This window comes from Raphanus sativus, chromosome 8, assembly GCF_000801105.2.
Source record: "Raphanus sativus cultivar WK10039 chromosome 8, ASM80110v3, whole genome shotgun sequence".
NCBI classification, from domain to species: domain Eukaryota; kingdom Viridiplantae; phylum Streptophyta; class Magnoliopsida; order Brassicales; family Brassicaceae; genus Raphanus; species Raphanus sativus.
The window spans coordinates 7369270-7391517 of record NC_079518.1 but is presented as its reverse complement, the minus strand read 5'-3'; the positions used below and the strand labels follow the sequence as shown (position 1 = coordinate 7391517).

The 22248-nt window shown below is 30.6% G+C and overlaps 1 protein-coding gene across 1 annotated transcript; it reads left to right on the top strand.

The window, feature by feature from the left end:
• The first annotated feature begins 7563 nt into the window (after positions 1–7563).
• Positions 7564–10291, top strand: LOC108819025 (AP2-like ethylene-responsive transcription factor ANT). The gene is made up of 8 exons (XM_018592008.2): positions 7564–7993; positions 8147–8663; positions 8789–8871; positions 9002–9010; positions 9116–9204; positions 9313–9437; positions 9529–9605; positions 9689–10291. The coding sequence occupies exons 1-8, from the start codon at positions 7660–7662 to the stop codon at positions 10108–10110; spliced, it is 1656 nt and encodes a 551-aa protein (XP_018447510.1). The 5' UTR covers positions 7564–7659; the 3' UTR covers positions 10111–10291.
• Positions 10292–22248: the final 11957 nt, after the last annotated feature.

The following is a 22248-nucleotide window of genomic DNA, read 5'->3' as shown; positions in this document are numbered from 1 at the left end:
TAAAATTACAAAAGAAGTAAACTTTAAATCATAAATTCTAAATTTGAACCCTAAACCCAAATTTTAGATCTTAAATTTTAAACCAAACCCTAAACCTATACCCTAAACCCAAACTTATACCCTAAACCCAAACTATATACCATAAATCATAAACCCTAAACTCAAACCATAAATCCTAAACCCTAAACCTAAACTCTAAACCTTAAACCAAACTCTAAACCCTAAATCCTAAACTTTAAACCCAAACTGTAAATCATAAACCCGTGATTTTCAAATACCTTTGGGTTAATGATCATCAAATATATTTTCAAATACATTTTAGAGTATAGAGTTCAGATTTATGGTTTACAGTTTGGGTTTAAGGTTTAGGATTTAGGGTTTAGAGTTTGAGTTTAGGTTTAGAGTTTGGGTTTAGGGTTTAGGAGTTAGGGTATATAGTTTGGGTTTAGGGTATAGGTTTGAGTTTAGGATTTAAGGTTTAGATTAAAATTTAAGATCTAAGATTTGGATTTAGAGTTTGAATTTAAAGTTTACTTTTTTGTAATTTATAATTTATTTATTTATGTGACATTAATATTTATGGCAATTTGATTGAAATAAGGAAAGAGGTGAATTCATAAGTTCACCTCAAGAGTGAATCTAAGTATTGTTCTAAACAAAAAGGGTAAAACCAGACACAAAGCCCTCTCTTTGGTCTCATTCTTATTGCATTTTTCATGAAAAGCCAAAGCCTATAAACAGAGTAAATAAAAAAAATAGAAAAAATTGCCAAACGGAGTAAAAACTCAACTACGTTATCCCTTTGCCATAAATATTATTTTGGTCAGATTTGGAATTAGGTACCCCTGATTAACTTTAAAAATACATATCAATTATTTTAAGAATCAGAAAATATGTAAAAATATACAAAATGTAAAAAAACAAGAGACCATCATATGAAAAATATTTATCTTGACTAAATATTAGTAAAACACAATTTCATATTTTGATCTAGGGTGGCAGAAAACATGATCTACTGTCTACGAGCTTGTAGATTCTATATTTGGTTAACTATATTAATATCTACCGCTGGCAGAACGTATAACCTACGAGTGGTTATAATTCTACCTTAGTAGAATGAACCAGCTGCCATTTACTTAATCTCTGAATTATGATAGATTTCATTAACTACTATTTTCTAATATATCTACGACTACGAAATTAAAAAATCTACCAAAAATACTTTTTCCTACGATAGTGAGGTTGCATAATCTACCATCTTATCCATATTCTACTGAGGTAGAATATATCTTCTACCAACGTCGAAATATATATTTTTGATGTGTCTTGATTTAATGAGCTTTAGATTCATATTTTAGCTTATTTTGATCATTCTAGGTAGCATTTAGGTCATTATATTGCATTTGCATACTCATTTGCATATCATAGGGGTTGGAGTGCACAATTGAAAGTTCTAGGTCAAATCGCTAAGTTATTTCTGCAATTCACAAAGTCTTAGGCCATTTGTAAAGTCCCAGAAGTCCAAGGACCTGTCTTGCAAATATTTAGAACTCCACCATTGGAGTGAATCGAAGCTTTCTCTTGCGACTGAAGCGCCTTGATTCTGACGATGGTGATGGCGGAGACCACGAGTTGGATTTGAATCCGTGAAGAGGAAGGCTTGAGCTCGAGATGACTTGGACTAGAGATCCCGCGTCAGAGAAGCCGATGACAGACGCGATGAAGAAGCTTTGCGTTGGAGTTTGTGGTCGCGGCTGGCGATGACGATGGTTGCGGCTTGGAGACAGTGGTGCAGACTTGGGGATGACGATGGCTGCGGCTTAGGGTTCATATGTTTTTTAATTATTTTATTTATTTAAAAAAATTATGAAACAAATTAAATAAAATATAGGATTGTGTTTATATTAGGGATTTAATGGGAATTACAGAAAAAATTATGGTAAAGGAACAATTTTGTGTTCAATATATGGCATAGGGACAATGTACTTATTCTTTTGTTCCATATTTACAATTTTCCCAATAAAATATAAGAATACAAAATTATTTTGAAGACAATTCAAAAGGGATCTTGCAGAGCTCATGAGATGTATGTATAAGTGTGAAAGAGGCACCTTCCTAGTTTATTAGGGTTTTGGAGTTTTCTTTGATATATGAATATTCTTTAGTTTACAAAAAAAAATGAATATTTTTTAGAACTAATTTTGTTGTTATAATCACCAATCACGATAAGCGCGAGATATGAACATCAGAAAACATATGAAAATCACTATCCACATACTATTCTTTGATTTGCGATAAAAAAAAAAATCACAATTTTGTTACCCTTTGGACAAAGGAGTGCAACTTAGTTAGCTTTACATACCCTGAGTGTCTTTTTGTCAATTTTTGCGAAAGAATATCTAACCAGTAATTTTTTAAAACAAAATTAGAATTTTGATTACAGAGTTTCTTTTCAACGAAACAAAAAGTAAAAAGAGTTTATCTTTTCAACGGAGTGTAATATAGCTTTGACCTGCTTGCATGTATAGTGTATACTAGTATACCACGTAGGTGGGCTGTATCGAGAAAATACTCCAATTTTGTCTTCGTTAATAGTAAATGTGAATGAATCTAATTACTTATTGAATAGTTTCGCTATACCAGTCAAGGTGACGCCAAAGGATGGATCCAATCCATGGTTATGCAGAATAAAGAGAGAATGACATAAGGATTCAGATGTGACGTGACATATTGGACTGTGACATTTCAGACCTATAAAAACAATTTTACACCTTCTAAATACTCTTATAGTAACAACAACCTATATACGCGCAGAAAAAAACAATAACCTATATAACCTCAATTTTTGTAATTCTTTATAGTGGTTTCACCAGTTATTAGCACTTTAAAGTTAAAAGTAAAAGTCTACCAAGCTTGCAGGTTTTGAGACTAGAGCTGTACCAAAAGCTGTAGATTTACTGTAGTTGAATTAAGTAAAAAGTGTCGTTAGTGGCCTAAAGCTATATCAGACATGGCATACATGAAACAAAAACAAGAAAAAAAAAAAGAAAAATAAGAAAGAGTTAAGTCAGTCCCTTCCAGAACATCAGTAGTATTGTCTGTAATAAGTAATTAAATTACATAATGGAAAAGGCCCAATGGGCTATTTATTTCTTGTAAGCATGCGAAGCTTAATAAAACTATCAAAAATGAGAAGTCATGCTCTGCTAAGTGGTCACTGTCTTCACTCTCTTAATCCTCTGTATTTGGCAGATGAATTTCTCTGCATGCAAAATCTAATTTTAGATTTCGTGTTGGATTCTCTATACCTTATTATATTTTCCAATTTACCCCTGCCATCAAACGTCAACATTAATAAATACAGTATTTCTTTATTCTCTCTCACACAGACATTTGCATACATATGTGTGTGTAATATTTAATTAGATATCGTGATTTTAATGATTTGTCCATTATTGTGTTTTTCCTTTCTCTCTCACCATACATGCAAAATCTCCTGCATTTCTGTCTTGCTCGGGTAATTATGTAAATAACAGTGGTCCTAATTTTGTTGCCCAAAAAACAGCGGTCCTAATTTCTAAAAGCTTAAACATTGATCCGTGCGAGCAATTTTTATGTACATGTGTTCATATGAGATACGATATATATTTCGAATTGGAACATTTAAGTGAGTTATGGTGAAAAATTATTTCTATCACTAACTCTATAAAATTCTCAATCAAGTGGAATGATATATCTCTCAGTCTCTGATTATTGTTTAAATTGAAAAAGTACACTTTCATTATTATTCTAGATTTGATGAAAGTACCACCATATTTTTCTTTTTCTCTTTTTTTTTTCCTCCTAGTTTCAGTTTTTACATTCAACTTTTAATCATGAAACTAAAACTTGACACGCACATCCGTGCGAATTTAGTTTTGACATTTTTAAAATTATTTAGTAACATTTTTAAACATATAGATTGTTTATATATTTTTAGGTTTATGTAAATTTATCCGTATTTGGAAGAATTCAGATAGAATACTGTCCTAATTTTTTCAATACTCAAATATAGTTTAATTTTAAAGTCCAAAAACTCGATACCGGTAAAGTTCAAAAATTGCTATGTCTAACCGATTATGTAAACAAATAAAAATAAAATAATTTTGTTAACCAGTTTGAATTCTTGTCACTAGTGGAACAATTTCGTTTAAACACGTGAAATTATTATGATTAATACGTAAAATAAATGTCATCAAATTATTATAGTAAATATAATTAATGAAGTAGTTTGAAGAGTAAAAAATGTAAAATATGTAATCAAACATTTAAATCAAAACAATAAATGAATTGATTACAATTATTCAAATAGAATAAAATGTTACCAATCACACCTATATTCTGGTGTATTTCTTACTTGATCATAAGGTGAAAATCTCAGCGTAACTATAAGTTAAGATATTTGAAGAATCTAATGAAACATTCAGTTATATATATATATATATATATATATATATATATATAACTAAATTCATTGTATGATAAAACTTTTTTACAAAATTAGTATTGTTGCAAATTTTACATTAATTTATCTATTTTATCCTTAATTCAGTTTAAAAATTTATTAAAATTTGTAACTATATAAAGGTAAAAATTAATCCAACTGTTACAAAGTATACTAGTATGTTACAAAGTTTATATTTTTTTTTCTTCTCTACTAAGATTGATAAAATAAAATAAAAGTACATATTTTCTGCTTTTTTTAGAAAAGGTACAACACGAGAATTTCACGAGTGACATAAAAGCATATATCTAACTGTATACTTCGTTAGGTTCTTCCGAATTTTAAGTTCTAGCCTAACTGTAGGTCTTAGTATCTATCTAAATATACTTCAATATTTCATTAGATTTCATTGAGTCTTCATAAATCTGCAATGACTAGAGCTGCTTCGCTTGTGAACATAAATAATGGAATGATTAGAGATCTCATGTGGCGTTTTCCGTTTGTGTTTGCAGTCGTGATTTAGGCGTTTATTGCCATTTTGTTTATCTCGTGGTTTGATTCTCTTTGGTCAGCTATCCGTGGCTTGATTAAAACTTTCAAAATTCAGTTTGAGGAGAAATAAACACAAGTATCATGGAAAAGACATAAAAACCAATCAGACCCAATAAAACTAATTGGGGTACAAAGCCACTATTAATTTTGATGTTTGGTGGAATTGTTAATCATTACCAAAATCAAAGGAATGAATGAGGGACCTCTACGTGCATGCGATTTCCCTCCAAAACAACTGCTCCCACTACCTTTTTTCCTTCCAACAAAATCATTCACGCTAGAAAATCTGTCTCTTGTGATCACTTTCATGCAAAAGAATATAATTATCTTAGGTAATTTCTTTTGTAATCTCAAAATTATTGCTTTTCCGGTCTATCAGGTGATGATACTATTATCTGGTAAACATCTTATCAATATATTCTTCCTTAACTTTACCTGATATTTCTTAATTTATTTTATGGTTATGTTGATTCAATATTTTTAGTTGATTCATATTTGTAGTTGATCGTATGTAATATAAAGTGTATTTGTCCCTTGACGCTATATGTGTGGTGAAACTAATCCTTTAATCATCATGTACATCAACTAAAGCCTAATATACTCAATAAGATAATTAATTTTAACGCTTTAATCATCTTTTCTTTTAAAGGTTACCACCGCTTAATCCATCATTAGGCGAATATCAACTTTGATCAAAAGTCTTTATTCAAAGAAAGCTTTTTTACGCAAAAGAAACTGCGAACATTTAAATAAATAAAAAATCTGAGAGGGCTACTATATCAGATTATCAGCTAACCAAATATTTTATCTTAATAAAAAAAAATCTTGTTAGTCTATCGAGATTGTTATGTCTTTAAAAAGGACGGTTCTAAGTCGAGAAATAATATTTACTGCATATATTCTCATTTGAAAGCTCTGTTACATAATAAGTCAAAGTGATTAAAGATGGATGGGTGGTTCAGTTCTTCAGCAAAACGGCGCCGTATAGATGTCTTATCCTACATTACAGCTGGTCGTGGCAGACATCATAGGGCCTACGTATGTTTGAGCTTTACTGTACGTAAGACTTTATAGATATCTAGTTAGTTCTCACTGTACACAGAAAAATCTAATTTGTAACGTGTATATACATACACACACATGCACAATACGTATATTTAGTTTTCCAAAAATTTAATCTACGAAAAATGTTACAAACAACTGATTTCTTTCTAATTACATATTATTCGAAATCACTTTATTCGTTTCGTGCATTGGGATCTAGTTCGACCTTTTCCAAAAAAAAAACTCCTTAACTGAACTTGTTATTAAACTCTTAATATAGTTTTTTTTTTACTAAATAACTCTTAATATAGTCTGTTGCTGAAGGTACAAACATGTCACATATATAGAGACAGCATTGTGTACGCATATTATTGTCTGATGTATTGCAAAATCAAATATAAATACTAGTAGCGACCCACTTGGTTGAGGATTTTGGAAGATAACGAAATAAAAAGATGAAGCTCAAATGATGCAGAGTTATATATGTCGGGTCATTTAGAGCCGTGACCAAAAGTTCGTCGTATTTTTTTCTACGGTCGCACATGGACTTTTCTTCACCCTTTTGTCCGTTTATAGGACTGTATTCGTATGTTTGTAAAATAATATGATACGTATGTTCACGATAAGTAAAACGATTCATTTCACTTTTTAACATTTTGTGTGTTAAAAAAAACATTTTGTGTGTTTAGAAATGTTATATTTGGATTTATTATGGCTTCTAACATAAAACCAGTTAGTGATTAGTGGTTTAGCCTATAATTCTATTATTTAATATCTATTAAAATTCCCGATATAGAATGTAATATTTCTAATATATATATTCGAGATGATGATTTTTATTATCCAGAAATTTTGGAACTTTAGAATAGCTATATTTGGTTGAACGAGTCGAGAAGAGTTAAATATAACCTTTAAATCCGGTCGGTAGAGTTATATTAATTAAGAATTTAGAGTATTTAGGATATGAATTCTGATAGCATTTTAGACTTGAATTTATTATGAACTTCTAACTTAAAATCAATTGGAAATTAGTAGATTGATCATAATCCTTTATGTATTATTTAATGTCTCTTAAATTTTTTGATGTGGAATATAATATCTTAATAAGAAATGAGTTATAAAAATGTTAAAATCAAATGGAATACAACTTATGAAATGTTTCGAGAGTGCGTTTGAGTTCCTAAAAAAAAAATAGTTGTAAACTTTAAAATGTATTTTGATATATTTTGAAAAACTCTAATATTAGACACCCTACGAGTGTTCCGTGTGTTTTGTTCCCATAGCGAAGCCGTAACCCATAACAATGTATTAACTTTGAAATGTATATAAATGCTTTACTATATAATAACGTGGAAGGTGGGTATTTGTAGGGCTAAAAATCAAAATAAAAATAAATACTGTATTTTTTTTGGAAAAAGTGATTAAATAAAGAAACGTCTTTCTCGATAAGAACACAGATCCCAACGGCTTCAAACAGCAAATGTGTGTGCTTTGTGCTTCCCTCTTAGAATAATACCATTTCGAGAGATCAAAAAAAAAAAAGATACATTATAGAAAGACGAGAAGCAGAAGAAAAGAAAATGAAGTCTTTCTGTGATAATGATGATAATGATCATGCCAACACGACTAACTTGTTAGGGTTCTCGTTGTCTTCAAATATGATGAAAATGGGAGGAAGTGAAGGAGAAGCTCTATACTCATCTTCGTCCTCTTCAGTTGCAACTTCTTCTGTTCCACCACAACTTGTTGTTAGTGACAACAGTAGCAACTATGGAGTTTGCTATGGATCAAACTCGGCAGCTGGGGATATCTATTCTCAAATGTCTGTGATGCCACTCAGATCTGATGGTTCTCTTTGCTTAATGGAAGCTCTCAACAGATCTTCTCACTCAAACCATCATCACCATACACAAGGTTAGTAGCAATGTTTATTAATTTAAGGTTGGCAATCTTTATATTTTTCTTGTTATCGTTGTGTTTTGTTTAGTGAGAACATATTTGCTTTTCAAGAATTTTTGTTTATTTTTTTTATTATTAAGTTTTTTTCTGGTTTTTTGGTTGTTTTAGTTTCATCTCCAAAGATGGAGGACTTCTTTGGGACCCATCACAACAACACAAATCACAAAGAAGCCATGGATCTTAGCTTAGATAGTTTATTCTACAATACCACTCATGAGCCAAACAACAACACAAACTTTCAAGAGTTCTTTAGCTTCCCTCAAACCAGAAACCACCATGAGGAAGTATCAGGAAATTACGAAAATGTCCCTGGTCTGACACATGAAGGAGTCCCTTTAAATGTAGGGGTATATGGGGAATTTCAACACTCACTGAGCTTATCCATGAGCCCTGGGTCACAATCTAGCTGCATCACTGGCCCTCACCACCACCAAACTCAAAACCACCATCAGATCTCTGAAGCTTTGGTTGAGACAAGTGTTGGGTTTGAGACAACAATGGCTGATGCTAAGAAGAAGAAGAGTGGGAAAGAGGACGTGGTGGTTGTTGGACAGAAACAGATTGCTCATAGAAAATCCATTGATACTTTTGGACAACGAACTTCCCAATACCGAGGCGTTACAAGGTTTTATGTTTTAAAAATATATATTTTTAAATATTATTAGACTTTGATTAGTGCTGTTAAAAAAAAAAGACTTTGATTATTAAAGTTTCTTGTACTTATTCTATTGGTTTAATCATTTGAAACAGACATAGATGGACTGGTAGATATGAAGCTCATCTATGGGACAATAGTTTCAAGAAGGAAGGTCATAGCAGAAAAGGAAGACAAGGTCTTAAGCTTTTATTTTTATGTTTTATAATTTACTTTTCATTAGGATAAATATTTTTTTTTGACATTTACTGACACTGTGGGTTTATTTTTTTCTCTGTGTGATTATGATTTGATGATCTTCTTCTCAGTTTATCTGGGTAAGTACACACTTCAATCTTCATGGATTCATGATTTCCCCCTATACTTTCTAGGGAAAATAATGATGGGTTTTGACTGCTTTTTGTTTGATTAAATTTTTACAGGAGGTTATGATATGGAGGAGAAAGCTGCCCGTGCATATGATCTTGCTGCACTCAAGTACTGGGGTCCCTCTACTCACACTAATTTCTCAGTAAACCATTTTTCTCTTCCTTCGTTATATTTTTATTTTGAACCTTATATCTCTTTGACCTTTGATGTTTTATATTACGCTAATGGAGTTTTCTTTGTGGGTTTAAAGGTGGAGATTTATCAGAAAGAGATTGAGGACATGAAGAACATGACTCGACAAGAATATGTTGCTCATTTAAGAAGGAAAAGCAGTGGTTTCTCTAGGGGTGCTTCTATCTATAGAGGAGTCACAAGGTCCTTTTACGTGCATGCATATAGCTTTATAGTATATAGTTTTCATTTCAAAGAAAATGTGAATATTGACTTTGTGGTTCTCTTGTAATAGACATCACCAGCATGGAAGGTGGCAAGCTCGGATTGGTAGAGTCGCTGGAAACAAAGATCTCTACCTCGGAACTTTTGGTAATTTCCAGTGATAAATTGTCATCTATTAAAAGCTCTTTTAGGTTTGCTTGTACCTTACGGAATATATTAAACCCCACTAGGAACTCAAGAAGAAGCTGGAGAAGCCTATGATGTAGCAGCTATCAAGTTCCGTGGCACCAACGCTGTGACTAACTTTGACATTACAAGGTACGATGTGGATCGAATAATGTCTAGTAACACACTCTTGTCTGGAGAGTTGGCTCGAAGAAACAACAACAGCATCGTGGTCCGCAACAATAATGGCGAGGAAACCACTTTAAACGCCGTCGTGGACGGCGGTTCGAATAAAGAAGTGAGTGGTCCGGAGAGGGTTTTGAGTTTTCCTGCGATTTTCTCGTTGCCTCAAGTTGGTCCGAAGATGTTTGGAGCGAATGTGGTCGGAAACATGAGTTCTTGGACTACAAACCCTAATGCTGAGCTCAAGGCCGTTTCTCTTACATTGCCTCACATGCCGGTTTTCGCAGCTTGGGCTGATTCTTAATCCAATCTAATGGCTGACTATGGTTTTCATGGTTTAAGTGTTTCAGTTTATCAACGGTTTTATCCGGTTTGAATTAAGATTCGGTTATAAAAAGATTTTGGTTAGGAGCGGTATATGTTTCTTTTGATTAATATTCATGTGAAACAGAATGAATCTCTCTATAACATATGGTTTTAACGCATTTTTAATAGAGTAATACTTCCCTCTAAGTTACATGTATGTAAGAGTACTTGATCCCTATCCATAGTGGTCATGTGAAATGGATAAGGCTTTGAAAATACAGAGCCAGATGATGGAGAAGGGAATCGATTTGGATAAGACGAGTTATAACAGCTTGATCATGGGACAGCTGAAAGTAGGAAAGCTCAGCGAGGCTAGAGGTTTGTTTAACGAGATGAAAACCCGAGGACTGGATTCACATAGTTAATGGATTTGGTAAAATCATAGAAAATGGCCGATACAATCAACCCGAACAGGTTATTAATAGAACAAAACCTAAAGGGTAAACCTAAGTTTTGTTCTAATTAATAGTATTATGACTGAGTATTCAGAAGCGCTACAAGATTAGTAACTGATTAGGATGTTAAGTTTCATGTAAAGATATGGTAAGTAAATATGATATGAGAATGTGCATGGAGATGAAATGACCCATATCTAATAATTAGGTTTCTTCTCACTTTAATTTGTTGTTGTTGATATATTGTTCTTTTTAGTTCACAGAAATAATAAGATGAAATCATGAAAGCGAGTAAAATATCTAATGGCTCCAATAATGCGATTTGCTTTGTTGACCATATCGTCCCACAGCAATCCAACATACCTCACCACTCCCATTTCTAAATCCCTCCTTTGATCTCTTTTGTCTCTTTTCCCTAATGTTTCACCAAAATATTAATACATTCCCTCATCCATAATATTTAGGGAACTTTAAAATAATTAAAAGTACATTTAACCCATAAATAAAAATACACATTGGAGAATTAATTGCGTGAAATCTTATAAAACTTATTTAGCATTAAATAATAAGCACTCATTTTAATATTCTCTTTTCTTGGTTTATATTCTTGAAATTACTAATTTTGATATTGTGGTAAGGTAAAAGGATTTTGAATCGTTTTCTTGATTTGAAACAGATTGTTCTTCATTTCTTGATTGAGGATTATATTTTCAATTATAAAAGCCGAAGGTGTGAGGCAATCAGGAAAATGTTCTTCCCTCAAACGATTCCTGCCATTTACAAAGCTCCTCCTACTCCTTCTCCTTCTCCTTCATAATGAATCAGAAGCCTCGCTTTGAAAACTTTTCATGTGTGTTTGATTTGCGGTCGACATAAATATAGAACACAAAAACACATAAAATGGGCTATATTGTGTATACTGTATACAGTTTAATGGGCCATTTAACTTGTAGTATGGGTTTAGATTGCCATGTAGTCTTCAGGACTCTCCCATTATTTCAGTTTTCTTTTTGCTTCTTTATATTTCTGATTTTTAACAAAAAAACTTCTGCACAATCAAATGATGAATAAAGTGTCAATCACCTTCAGTTAAGAAACAAGAGGGGATGGCGTGGAATGACATGGAAACAATTGAAAGGAGTGAAAAATGGGTTGAAGTAGCCCAAATCAAAACGCCACATCTTAAAACCTACCAATCTTCTCTTTTTTTTTTGTCAATTTAAGCCTACCATTCATTATGATACTGATTTTTTTTTTTGGTCAGATATGTTGGTTGTGTAACTTTATAACCTTCATTTTCAACCTTCCTATGTGCGAGTTAGATTGTTTTCTTTAAGTTTGGGCTAATATTTACAGATTTTAATGTTAAAGATAATAATAGTAAGTGTTTGCCCAAAAAAATATAGTAATAAGCAAAATGGATAATATCATTCAGATTTATATCAATTTTGACTCGAAGTCTAATAGTTTTCGTTGACTTGGACAATGTAAGTACATATCCACCAAGTCTGCAACTTGTTAACGACACACAAGAGGGACACATCAAATCCTAAACGCTACATAAATATAAGCTTCCAAGAAATCACGTTTAGTAATTGGAATAACTTCGTGTACATGTTGCGTGTTTTTAATTTCCTCCAACTTGCACGGACATTAATTAATTCAACTGAAAAGAATCTTCACATTTTCTTGGGTAATAAGATCCAGTAAACCCAATCTTAAAGAAATCTCGAGACCTAATGTTTGTTATGAGAATCACTCAATTTCAAGAATGGATGTAACAAGTATTAATCAATCTGCTCGTGCAACATAATCGATTTTATGGACCTAACTACGATTAACCACCATATATATAAGTTTAGAATCATCTTTACGAAGTACTCTGCAATCAAATATTGTTATGCTTATGTAGAATTGAATACATTTATAGTACTCATGTTTAACGAAAGTAAAATAATAGAAATCAATTTGACTTCAACCAAAACAAGGACCAGTGAATAGAAGATCGAGTTCATTCAACGGTAGTGAATAACATTGTCGGTTTTTTTTTTGCTCGCTACCAAACACTATGGCCATCCGAGTCAAAAGAACGACAAAAAAATTGGATAAACATGTTTTCCTTGTCAAAACGAAAAGAATATCGAGCTGTTTTTGTTTTTATTTAGAAAGGAAGAAGAGACAAAAGAAGAGATGTAAAATTGACGATATGGAGGGGTTGAAGAAGGGTCCTACGTTGTGGAAGAGTGTCTCTCCTAGGAAACTCTTGAGTATCGGATCAACGTGGACGTAGCGTTTTTTTTTTTTTTTTTGATAATCAGCAGGTGATCCGGCTGCATCTATACCTTCAAGAGACCTAAATCATTTCGTGGCCAGCACATATCGAACCCGGATCCGTAATTGAACCTTTGACTTCTTCAAAATCATTAGGCCAACTTGCGTTGGTTACGTCGCGTTAGTTGCATCACTCAAATTTGAATTGGATCCAAATCTATTAGTTGAAAAATAACGATAGTTATTTGTACATTGGCAATACTATAAAGTAATAAAATCTACTCCATGGAAATTTATATCGTTACTATTAATTTTGTATTCTCTTATTTATAAAGAGGGTTAATCTTGTATTCTTGTATAAATATATTCTTCATTCACGGATAGTATGTGACATTTTCACTATGGGACATATATGCGTTTGAGCTTTCTCGTGATCATTACTCCCTTGTATATCTTATCATATCTTTTCTATTCTTAAGAGTATTTTCAAAATCCCACTTATTTTAAATGTGAAATTTTGGTCAAGCCCATTGAATTTTTAACGATTGGACCGATTTATATATGCGCGGACAATCTACTGGTCTAATTGACGAAACCAGTGTTTTAAAAATCGGCTGCCTAGTCGGCAAATCGGATATGAGCAAAACGATTTTTTAAAACGATTTATTTAAAAATCGATCTAGGTATCTGAAAAATCAGCCTAAATACTCGCATAAACAATAATCATCTATAAAACGGCTAATCACCGCCTAGAGATTTTTAAAACATTGGACGAAACTAATTAGATTAAATGCTGACATATAAAGAACAAGAGATCACGACAAATACTTCCAAGTTAACCTTCCGAGAGGCAGATATCTCAATGGAAAGTACTTTTATGGCATCTGTAATTCTATGCTTATCTCTTATCCATATATTTCTCTTGTATTATTTTGTATATTCTCTATGCTTTTTTAATCGGGAGAGAAAGAATAAATGATCTTGTAAAATATATCGGAGATGTTTTCTGATACTTCGTAAATTCCGGATCCATCTCAGATGTAGATGTACGAAAGTAGACTGTGATTTTTTTTTGTCATGAACATGAATAAATCATTGTATAGTTTCAAGAACAGGGGACTCGAGCATCGAACTCCACACAAAGTGGGATCAGAACTTCATGTTCTCCAACAATAAACACCCATAAAAATAAGAAGACAACGAGGTTGTTTTTTGGCCCTCAAATATTTTTTAGGAAACTTTTGCATATTATATCTTATTCTTTAATATTATTAATAATTAATTATAGTTACTAAATGTATTTAAAATTAATAAAATACTATTTAAAAATATTAAATAAATTATTTTTTAAAAAATATAATAATATATACTTAAATATAACTATAAATAGTATAAAAAGTGTTAACAAAATATTTTAAATCGATATTTTTTAAAAATATAGCGATAAATATTAAATATGATATATAAAAAGTTTTCATACATTTGTCAGACACAAATAGTTATAGAGATTAAAGTAAAAAAATAGTATTTTGAGGGATCAACAACAGTGTTTATTTATATTTGAGAAGCACTGTTCATCTCTTTAAAATTTAAAAGGATAAAAGATGGTTGGAATATAAAACCCAAAAAGAGAGGATAATGGACTGTTGTAGATATTCTAAAAATATATATGTTTATATTATATATATATTTGGTAAAAATGTAAAGATATTATTACCAAGTTTTGTTTTGTTTTTGATAAAACTACAGAGGATAACAAGAAACAGATAAACTAAAATAAGAATCCTAAACAAAAACTCAATCTGATCTTAACAGGGACAGACACTACAAACCAAAATCACAATCCCAAAGCTTAACCAAGTCGGCATCAACAACTTGCCGCAAAAGAATGAGCCAAATTTAAACAAGAGACGGAACCCGGTAATTCTGACTTTCCCGATAATCCGTTCTTAAAAATAAGCCCGTCTGAGAACAGCTCGTTCAGAGGTTCATAGCAACTTCCCGAAAGCAATGGAAGAGGCCAAGCATACCCGCGTTAACCAAACTGAGCATTTATTAAAGTCTGGAGACGACCTGTGCATGATGTTGTTCTGAGAAGAAAAGGGTCGTAGCCTCCGTACTCCCTGACTTGACCAACCTGAGTACACGAGACCTTGACACAAAGCGGACTGAAAAAGGAGCTGTTCCACTCGTTGTGTTGAGGATACCTACAAGAAGAGAAAAGGAACAATCCGTCAAAGAGACCGAGAGACCATCCTCGACGCTGGGATGATCAATTCCAACCACGCGATCACAACGAAGACCCAGAGCTGCCATGACTCATGAAAACTCCAAGAGCTCCACACAAGACTATCCCTAAGATCTAGAGAAAGATTTCTTTCACATAAAAAAGTGTCAACATGCGCTCGTCGACAACAACAATAATGAATTGAACTCCAGCCATCCCAAAGTGGAAAAATCCAACAAAAAGCCACCACCAAGAGAAACCAAGGAAGCTAGTAACCAAAGGAACGGAGAAGTCGGCGCCTGAGAACCAGATTTCTCCACATGCCAAACCAGAGACTTCGAGCTTCACGTGCCACCAAAAAACTCCTCTTGACACCGCCATAATTTTTGAAACCGTCGCACGTCCTGGTAGAAAGACACCACCGAGGTCCGATTTGTGAGAAGAGGCTAGCATCTCCAACACCAAGAAACCAAGGCAGATGGAGACCCGCCAGCACCCACCGCACCACACTGGCGAGATCTGACAAGCAAAGCCACATCGGGAGAGGCCAAGAGACACCCATGCACCGCCAGTTCGAGATCGAGGAGAGTCAAAAATTAGATCTGAAAATCTTGACCCACTTCTTACCACCCAAAAAGCCGACCTCCAACCACCTGTCCTTCTCCACACCTCATCTAGAAACCGGACACAAGAGGCTTCAAGAAGAAACAGATCTGGGCCCATATTTGGAAACTTTGATCCACCGACAAACATTTAGGATTTTGATATATCAGAGGGAGACCAAGGAAGAGGAAAGAAGCAAAGGAAGACAAGAGATTAAAAGGAAGAAAAAGACCGTCGGTGGCAACATTATCAGTGGTGGGGGAGGGTTCTTAGGCGTGGACCCACCACATTTTCTCAAATACTGTGCCAAAATGTCCCAAAATAAAAAATGTCACCACTGCATTTTTAAACTGTTTGCGGATTCTACTGACGCGTGGTGGTCCACGATTAGTTCATTTTTATTTTTATTTTTATTTTTAAATCAGAAAATATTTTTTTAAAAAAAAAATTCCAAGAACATTTTTACCAATAATGTTGCCCTAAGTAACCTAATAATTTTGATAATACATGTTTATTTTGTATCAATTTTCAATAATTTTATATCAATAGTATTTTATTAAATACAACTAACTTTTTAAAAGTTTGTAATTTATCATTACTAACTAATAAAAATATCTAAAAACTTAAAATAAGTATCTTTTAGAATTTTTTTAAGAAACCAGTTATCTTTTAGAAACAAAATGATTATTTCATAAATTTGGATTATTGTTCAACACGGATGCCTTTGTTTTATAAAAAAAAAGCGTTTATACAACAAAATAATAAATTAATGCAGTAAACTCTAGTTTGAGTAATATTCATGCACAAAAGTAAAACAATTCTTCATAAATCTAGAATTTACCGTTACCTAATGCTTTCAAATGGTTTGCCCAGAGTCACCTAACCCAGTTCAATTGTATCTTGACTTGTTTGATTTTCTCATTTCCTTAGATTAAACTGATATGCTATTTTTGGAAGTCATGTCTCCGTGCTATGCTATGCAACCACGCGGATATAAATTCATATTTTAGAGAGAAGATTCATCGAAAATTAATATTGATTATTCTTATGTTCGAAATATTCTTATCTTAATAAAAAGATTTTCATGCTTATTTATTTTAGTATAAACTTTTAAGTTAATTATACGCACCAATAAAACATATTGTGAGATCAATTAATTAAGTAGTATACTCTTCTGTTTTATTAAAATGCATGTTTAAAAATATGTATTTTTGTATTTTTAATACATTTTTATCAAGTAGAAATAATTATTAATTATAAACTTAAAAGTTAATTGTATTTACTGAATTTTTATTGGTATAAATTATGGAAAATAATTATTCACAAGGTATAAATTTTTAATTAAAATTTATTATATTTTATTAATATATCTAAACTTTTTAAAATTTATATCAGGAAGAGTATTAATTTATTTTGGGATTTGCACTCCTTTTGGATATTATACAACAATATGTCTCCTGTCTCCACTTAATGTTGTTCAACTTGGTCACAAAGCGCATCAAACTATCAAAGAATCGGATCAGCGACCTTGTCGGAAGCGCATCAAACTATCAAACTATCAAAGACCTTGTCGGAAGAAATACATATGGACCCATTTTTGCTGCATCTCAATATTATATGAGGACCCTGTTAAGCCTGGTCAGATTTTCATTAGTCCCTTGTTTGTTTAGGACATCTTTAACTCCATTTTATTTTTCATTATAAAATAGAATTTAGAGTAAAAATAGTCCAATAATATTTTATTTCTCGCTCTATAATAGAGTAAAAAATAAGTTTACTCCAAATATAGAATAAATTGTTTTTTTGTTCATTATTCTATTTTTTACACTAAAATAGAATACCATTGAAACAAACTCTAATTTTATTATAGAGTCACTTTATTTTAGAGTAAAAAATAGATCAAACCATTGAAAGTGGTCTTAGTATTTTTTTGTTCTTTCGACAACATACGTTTCAACCGTATTTAAGTAAAAGAATAAAAAACAACACTAATAAAAACCAATATATTACATATCATGATTTAATCCTTTAGTCATCTCTTGATTAGTATCTACCATACATTTAAAAATATTATAAAACTAAATAGCACTACTATATGGAAGAGTAATAAAACATTTCAAATATGATTATTATTTGTTTCTCATTTATTATTATTATTATTATTATTATATTATTATTGTTATTATTATTATTATTACCATTTTATCTATTTAATAAGATTGTACTTCTTTAGTCGTGATTACAAAAAAGTAGATAATTAAGATATTTACAAACATGTAATTAAATCATTATGTTATACTAGATTTCAGTCGGCTAAGAGTACAATTTATATTTAACCTGACTGTAATTTGGCAGCTAGGTAGCACAAAAGCTTCCCAAAGCTCGTGGAAACTACAGAATCGGAATCGAAAATTTGTAATAATTTCGAAATTTTATTTTCAAAACGTTTTCAAAAACATCTATTTCATAATATATTGGAAACTTACGTTTCTATTTTAAAAACTCAATGTTATGAATAAATAAAAATATATTATTTTGTATATGCTTTTATTTTATATAAAACCTAAATTAACAGTATTAAAATAGAGAGAGAGAGAGAGAGAGATGCAGATATTAAAATAAATACTATAATTTCTTTTGTCCACAATGATGTTTTATAAGAGATCTTGTATATTCATATATATATATTGTGACAAATATTTGTAAGTTATTAAAAATATTTTTTTTAATTTGAGAATACTTTTCATAAATTTTATTTGTTAGTATTTTTATAATTAAAATATGAAATCAACTAGAAAGAATAAAATTACCAAACATTGATAATTGATTTTCATATCTGGATCATATTTTTGACTCATAAGTTATATAAAATTATATATATATATATATTTGAATATACACTTTCAACACATAACCATTTCCTAATTTTTGTAAAAATCTCGCTACTACATCTATATATGATTTAGTTTCTGTGTACATGTTTCTGATTCTAAATAGCATAGCTTGACATCATGTTAGAAGGTGCTAATTTTAAAGTAGATATTTTAAAATAGTCAAGAAGGGAAAACAAGGAGACCTAGCAAAATGGAACACTCTCAACTTTTTTTTGTTTGCTTAAAAACTTTTATTTGTTTTATTAGGGTTTTTGATCTTTTTGCTAATTTTGGATATGTTTTATCCTTATATGAACTATTTTTTTGATGGTTAAACTAGTTTTATTTAGTGCTATTTTTATATAACGAAGATAAATTACATAAAATTTTGCATTTTATTAATCTTTGTAATAAAACTTTAAAGTCCACTTAAAAATGATATATATGGAGTATAATATAACATATGACAAAAAAATACAGTATTACATTAATGTATTTTGACAAAATGATACATTAATGTATTTGGCAAAATACATTAATGTGTTTTGACAAATGATACATGTGTACCTCTAGCTGAATAAATTAAATGGCAATGTATTAAATGTTTTGATTTTGAACACGGTTTGACTAAATCGACCTATAATCAATGCAACGATGAACTATCAAACTAAACATACATATATTTGGCAATTCTGATCGTTCAAAAGAGCAAATCGTACCAAGAGCATTGTTCAAATAGTCAAAAGTTTTCGCGAGATACATAACTTATGCTCTGTAAACTCTGAAAGTCAAAAATGTGTGAGAAAGATTGTATTTCTAGTTTTCTACTCCTTACAAAAAAGAAAAGATTGTATTTCTACTAATACCGATGAAAATAGAGTACAAGTCATATGAGCTTTTTGTACGATTGTTTTTATTAAGATAGAATCACAAAAGGGTAATAGATCAAAAAGCTATAAAATAAAAGTGATTGGTATGTTAGTACTCGTTCTGTTCTTGAAAGTGAAATTTTATATTTTTTTGTTCTACAAAAAATTTTTTTTTTATATTTTGTGTAATTTTAAAAAATGGTTGAAATTATTTGAATTGATTAAATATCATTGGTTTATACTTATTAAAATATATAATAAATTTAGTTGTTAGCATTCATTATATTTTAATAAAGATAAATACTCCATAAAATCTTTCTTTCGGAACCGAAAATATATGGGATCCGTTTATAAGATGTCGTGATCTACGCTTTTACAACAGGACACTGATTAATCAGGGAGTATTAACTATGAGCGCGTTTACTGTGCCAGTATAGTAACTTTTTCTTTTTGGTAACAACCAACCAGTATAGTAAGTTGTTGAACAAAAATAACTATTGTTGTCCCATTTTTATTTATATTAATATTTCACTATCGTTTTCAGCCTTTTACCAGCTGAAACAACATACACACACAAAGTAAAACTAACGTAATAGTGTAGTTGGTTGTAAAAAAAACAAATTAAAGTAATAATATTTTGAATAGAAAGAAGCAAAAGCGATCCTTTAGCCGACATCTGTTTAAACTTTAAACTGATAAACACGTCTCTCTTTTTTTTGCTAAACCTTAAAAGTTTATGATACCACATGTCTCTTTTTAATTGGTTTAGTTTATTAAAAGTAATTAATTTTTAATTAAGAATTAAAATAATGATATTTTTTAGATAAAAACCTCTGTTTGAGAAACTTACCAATGAAGTTGATCTATTGGTCAAGTCGTGACCAAACTAGTTTTTGATTCTAGTTAAAGCAAAAATGGGCCAACAAGTTGATTTTTATTGTATTAGAGCATATTTATCGAGGTTCTTAGGATAATGGGTTTTATATTAGAGCGTGTTTATTAGAACTGATAAACACGTTGTTAGAGCATTTCCAACGTAATTTTTTTTAAAATAGAATAAAAATGATCATAGAATAAAAATTTTCTAATTCTACTCAATTTTTTTACAGCATAATAGAATAATAAACAAATAAAAATAAATTATTCCATTTATGAAGTAAATTCTTTTATAAAATAAAAAATATAATAGAGCGAACATTTTTCCTTTCCTTCACTTTTACTCCATCCTAAAAATATAGAATTGGGTTAAAAATACCCTTAGATAATATGATTATGCATCACATGATGGATTAAATTTTCAGTTTCCGAAATACACATCGAGAATGACATATGAAATTAAAAAACAAGTACAACAATTTTACACACCTCAAAAAGTTACTTTTTCTGTTTCATATTAAGTGTCGTTGTAAAAAACATTTTTGTTGCAAAATAAGAATTTTTTTAGTATTTCAATACAAAAGTTATTAATTTTATTATTCTGTTTATTTTTCTATTGATTAAAATATGAGTAAGTATGTAGATAACATGTTTCTATATTGAAAATATATAAAATCAAATGATTTTTTAATCCATGTGCAAAAGTATAAAACAACAATTAGTATGAAATATAGGGAGTACTTAATTAATTACTGGTTCGATATCCAACGATAATAGTTTCGGAAAACAGACATACATTTATTATTAACAATATACTAATTTGTTAATTTAATTTAGTGGTCATCATTATGCAAAAAGAAGAAGAAAAACGCGAATTAAACTTGGTATGTTCCGACACACTTCCGGCGAGAGAACTAACTATATCATTCGTTCAAAGATTTCATCGTGTTCTCATTGGTTTTGAAATATTTTAATTTCGTTTGTATACGTCATCAAGCATATTCTGATTTGGCTATACAATATTATTCCGGTTTTATCAAGTTTAAAAATAAGTAAGACTATGTAATGCAATAAACATAATCTTTTTTTTGTAAACTAAAAAAAACACTAACTAAATAGAAAACACAATCTCATGCGTGGAAACTCTCTATCCGATGTGTAGAGAATATCCACAAGTTCTTTCTATATATTAAAAAATATAGTATATTCTAAAATTCCGTTTGTGTTAATTGAGTACTTGATTTAGAAATTAAAGAATTATATAGTTTTCTATATAGTTAGTGTTTTAATACTTTTGTTATATTCTCAAATTTGGAAATAAATTAATTATATATATGGATTTAAAGATGTAAGGTTTCTTTTTATACGTAAGGATTTCTTTTTGTTCTTAAGTAGCACCTTTAATGAGTTTTAGAACCTTAAACGTGAATGTTTATTATCATTCCCGTATTTTTGAAGCCCTCCACTTGTAATATTGTGAAATTTTTTATATATATACATATATATTTGAAAATATAATTTAGGTTTACATAAATGAATATACTTCTTAGATAAATAAATAAACTATTTGTTGAAGGATATATAAAAAATACAGCCGACACCGTTCACAACATGCATGTATATATTAGATTACGAAGCAGCGTGGGCCAGGCCAACGGCCAACATTACATTAACATGGTCCAAAGAGTTCCTAAATGCAACAATGACAATTTCACATTCCTTTTTTTAAATTATTATTTGTTTCCAATATATTTTATATAGATTTGAATATGTTTTCTTTCTATGTGGGTCGCATATATGATATATCCCATTTTACATGTTGATTTCCTGTGGTTATGGGCATCTCATTGCTGTTTCTCTCTTTGTTCTACATAACTTTTTTATTTAGTAACCAAAATAATTCTACTCCGACAGTAAATAACTTAAAACAAACACAATCCAAAACGCCTTTACAAGAGAAAG

What these genes read in the sequence shown, in the direction of transcription:
- LOC108819025 (XM_018592008.2), top strand. Translation starts at nt 7,660, where the DNA reads ATGAAGTCTTTCTGTGATAATGATGATAATGATCATGCCAACACGACT. An exon ending in CTACTCACACTAATTTCTCA is followed by an intron (nt 9,205 to 9,312) that starts GTAAACCATTTT and finishes GTGGGTTTAAAG; the next exon opens with GTGGAGATTTATCAGAAAGA. An exon ending in ATCTATAGAGGAGTCACAAG is followed by an intron (nt 9,438 to 9,528) that starts GTCCTTTTACGT and finishes CTCTTGTAATAG; the next exon opens with ACATCACCAGCATGGAAGGT.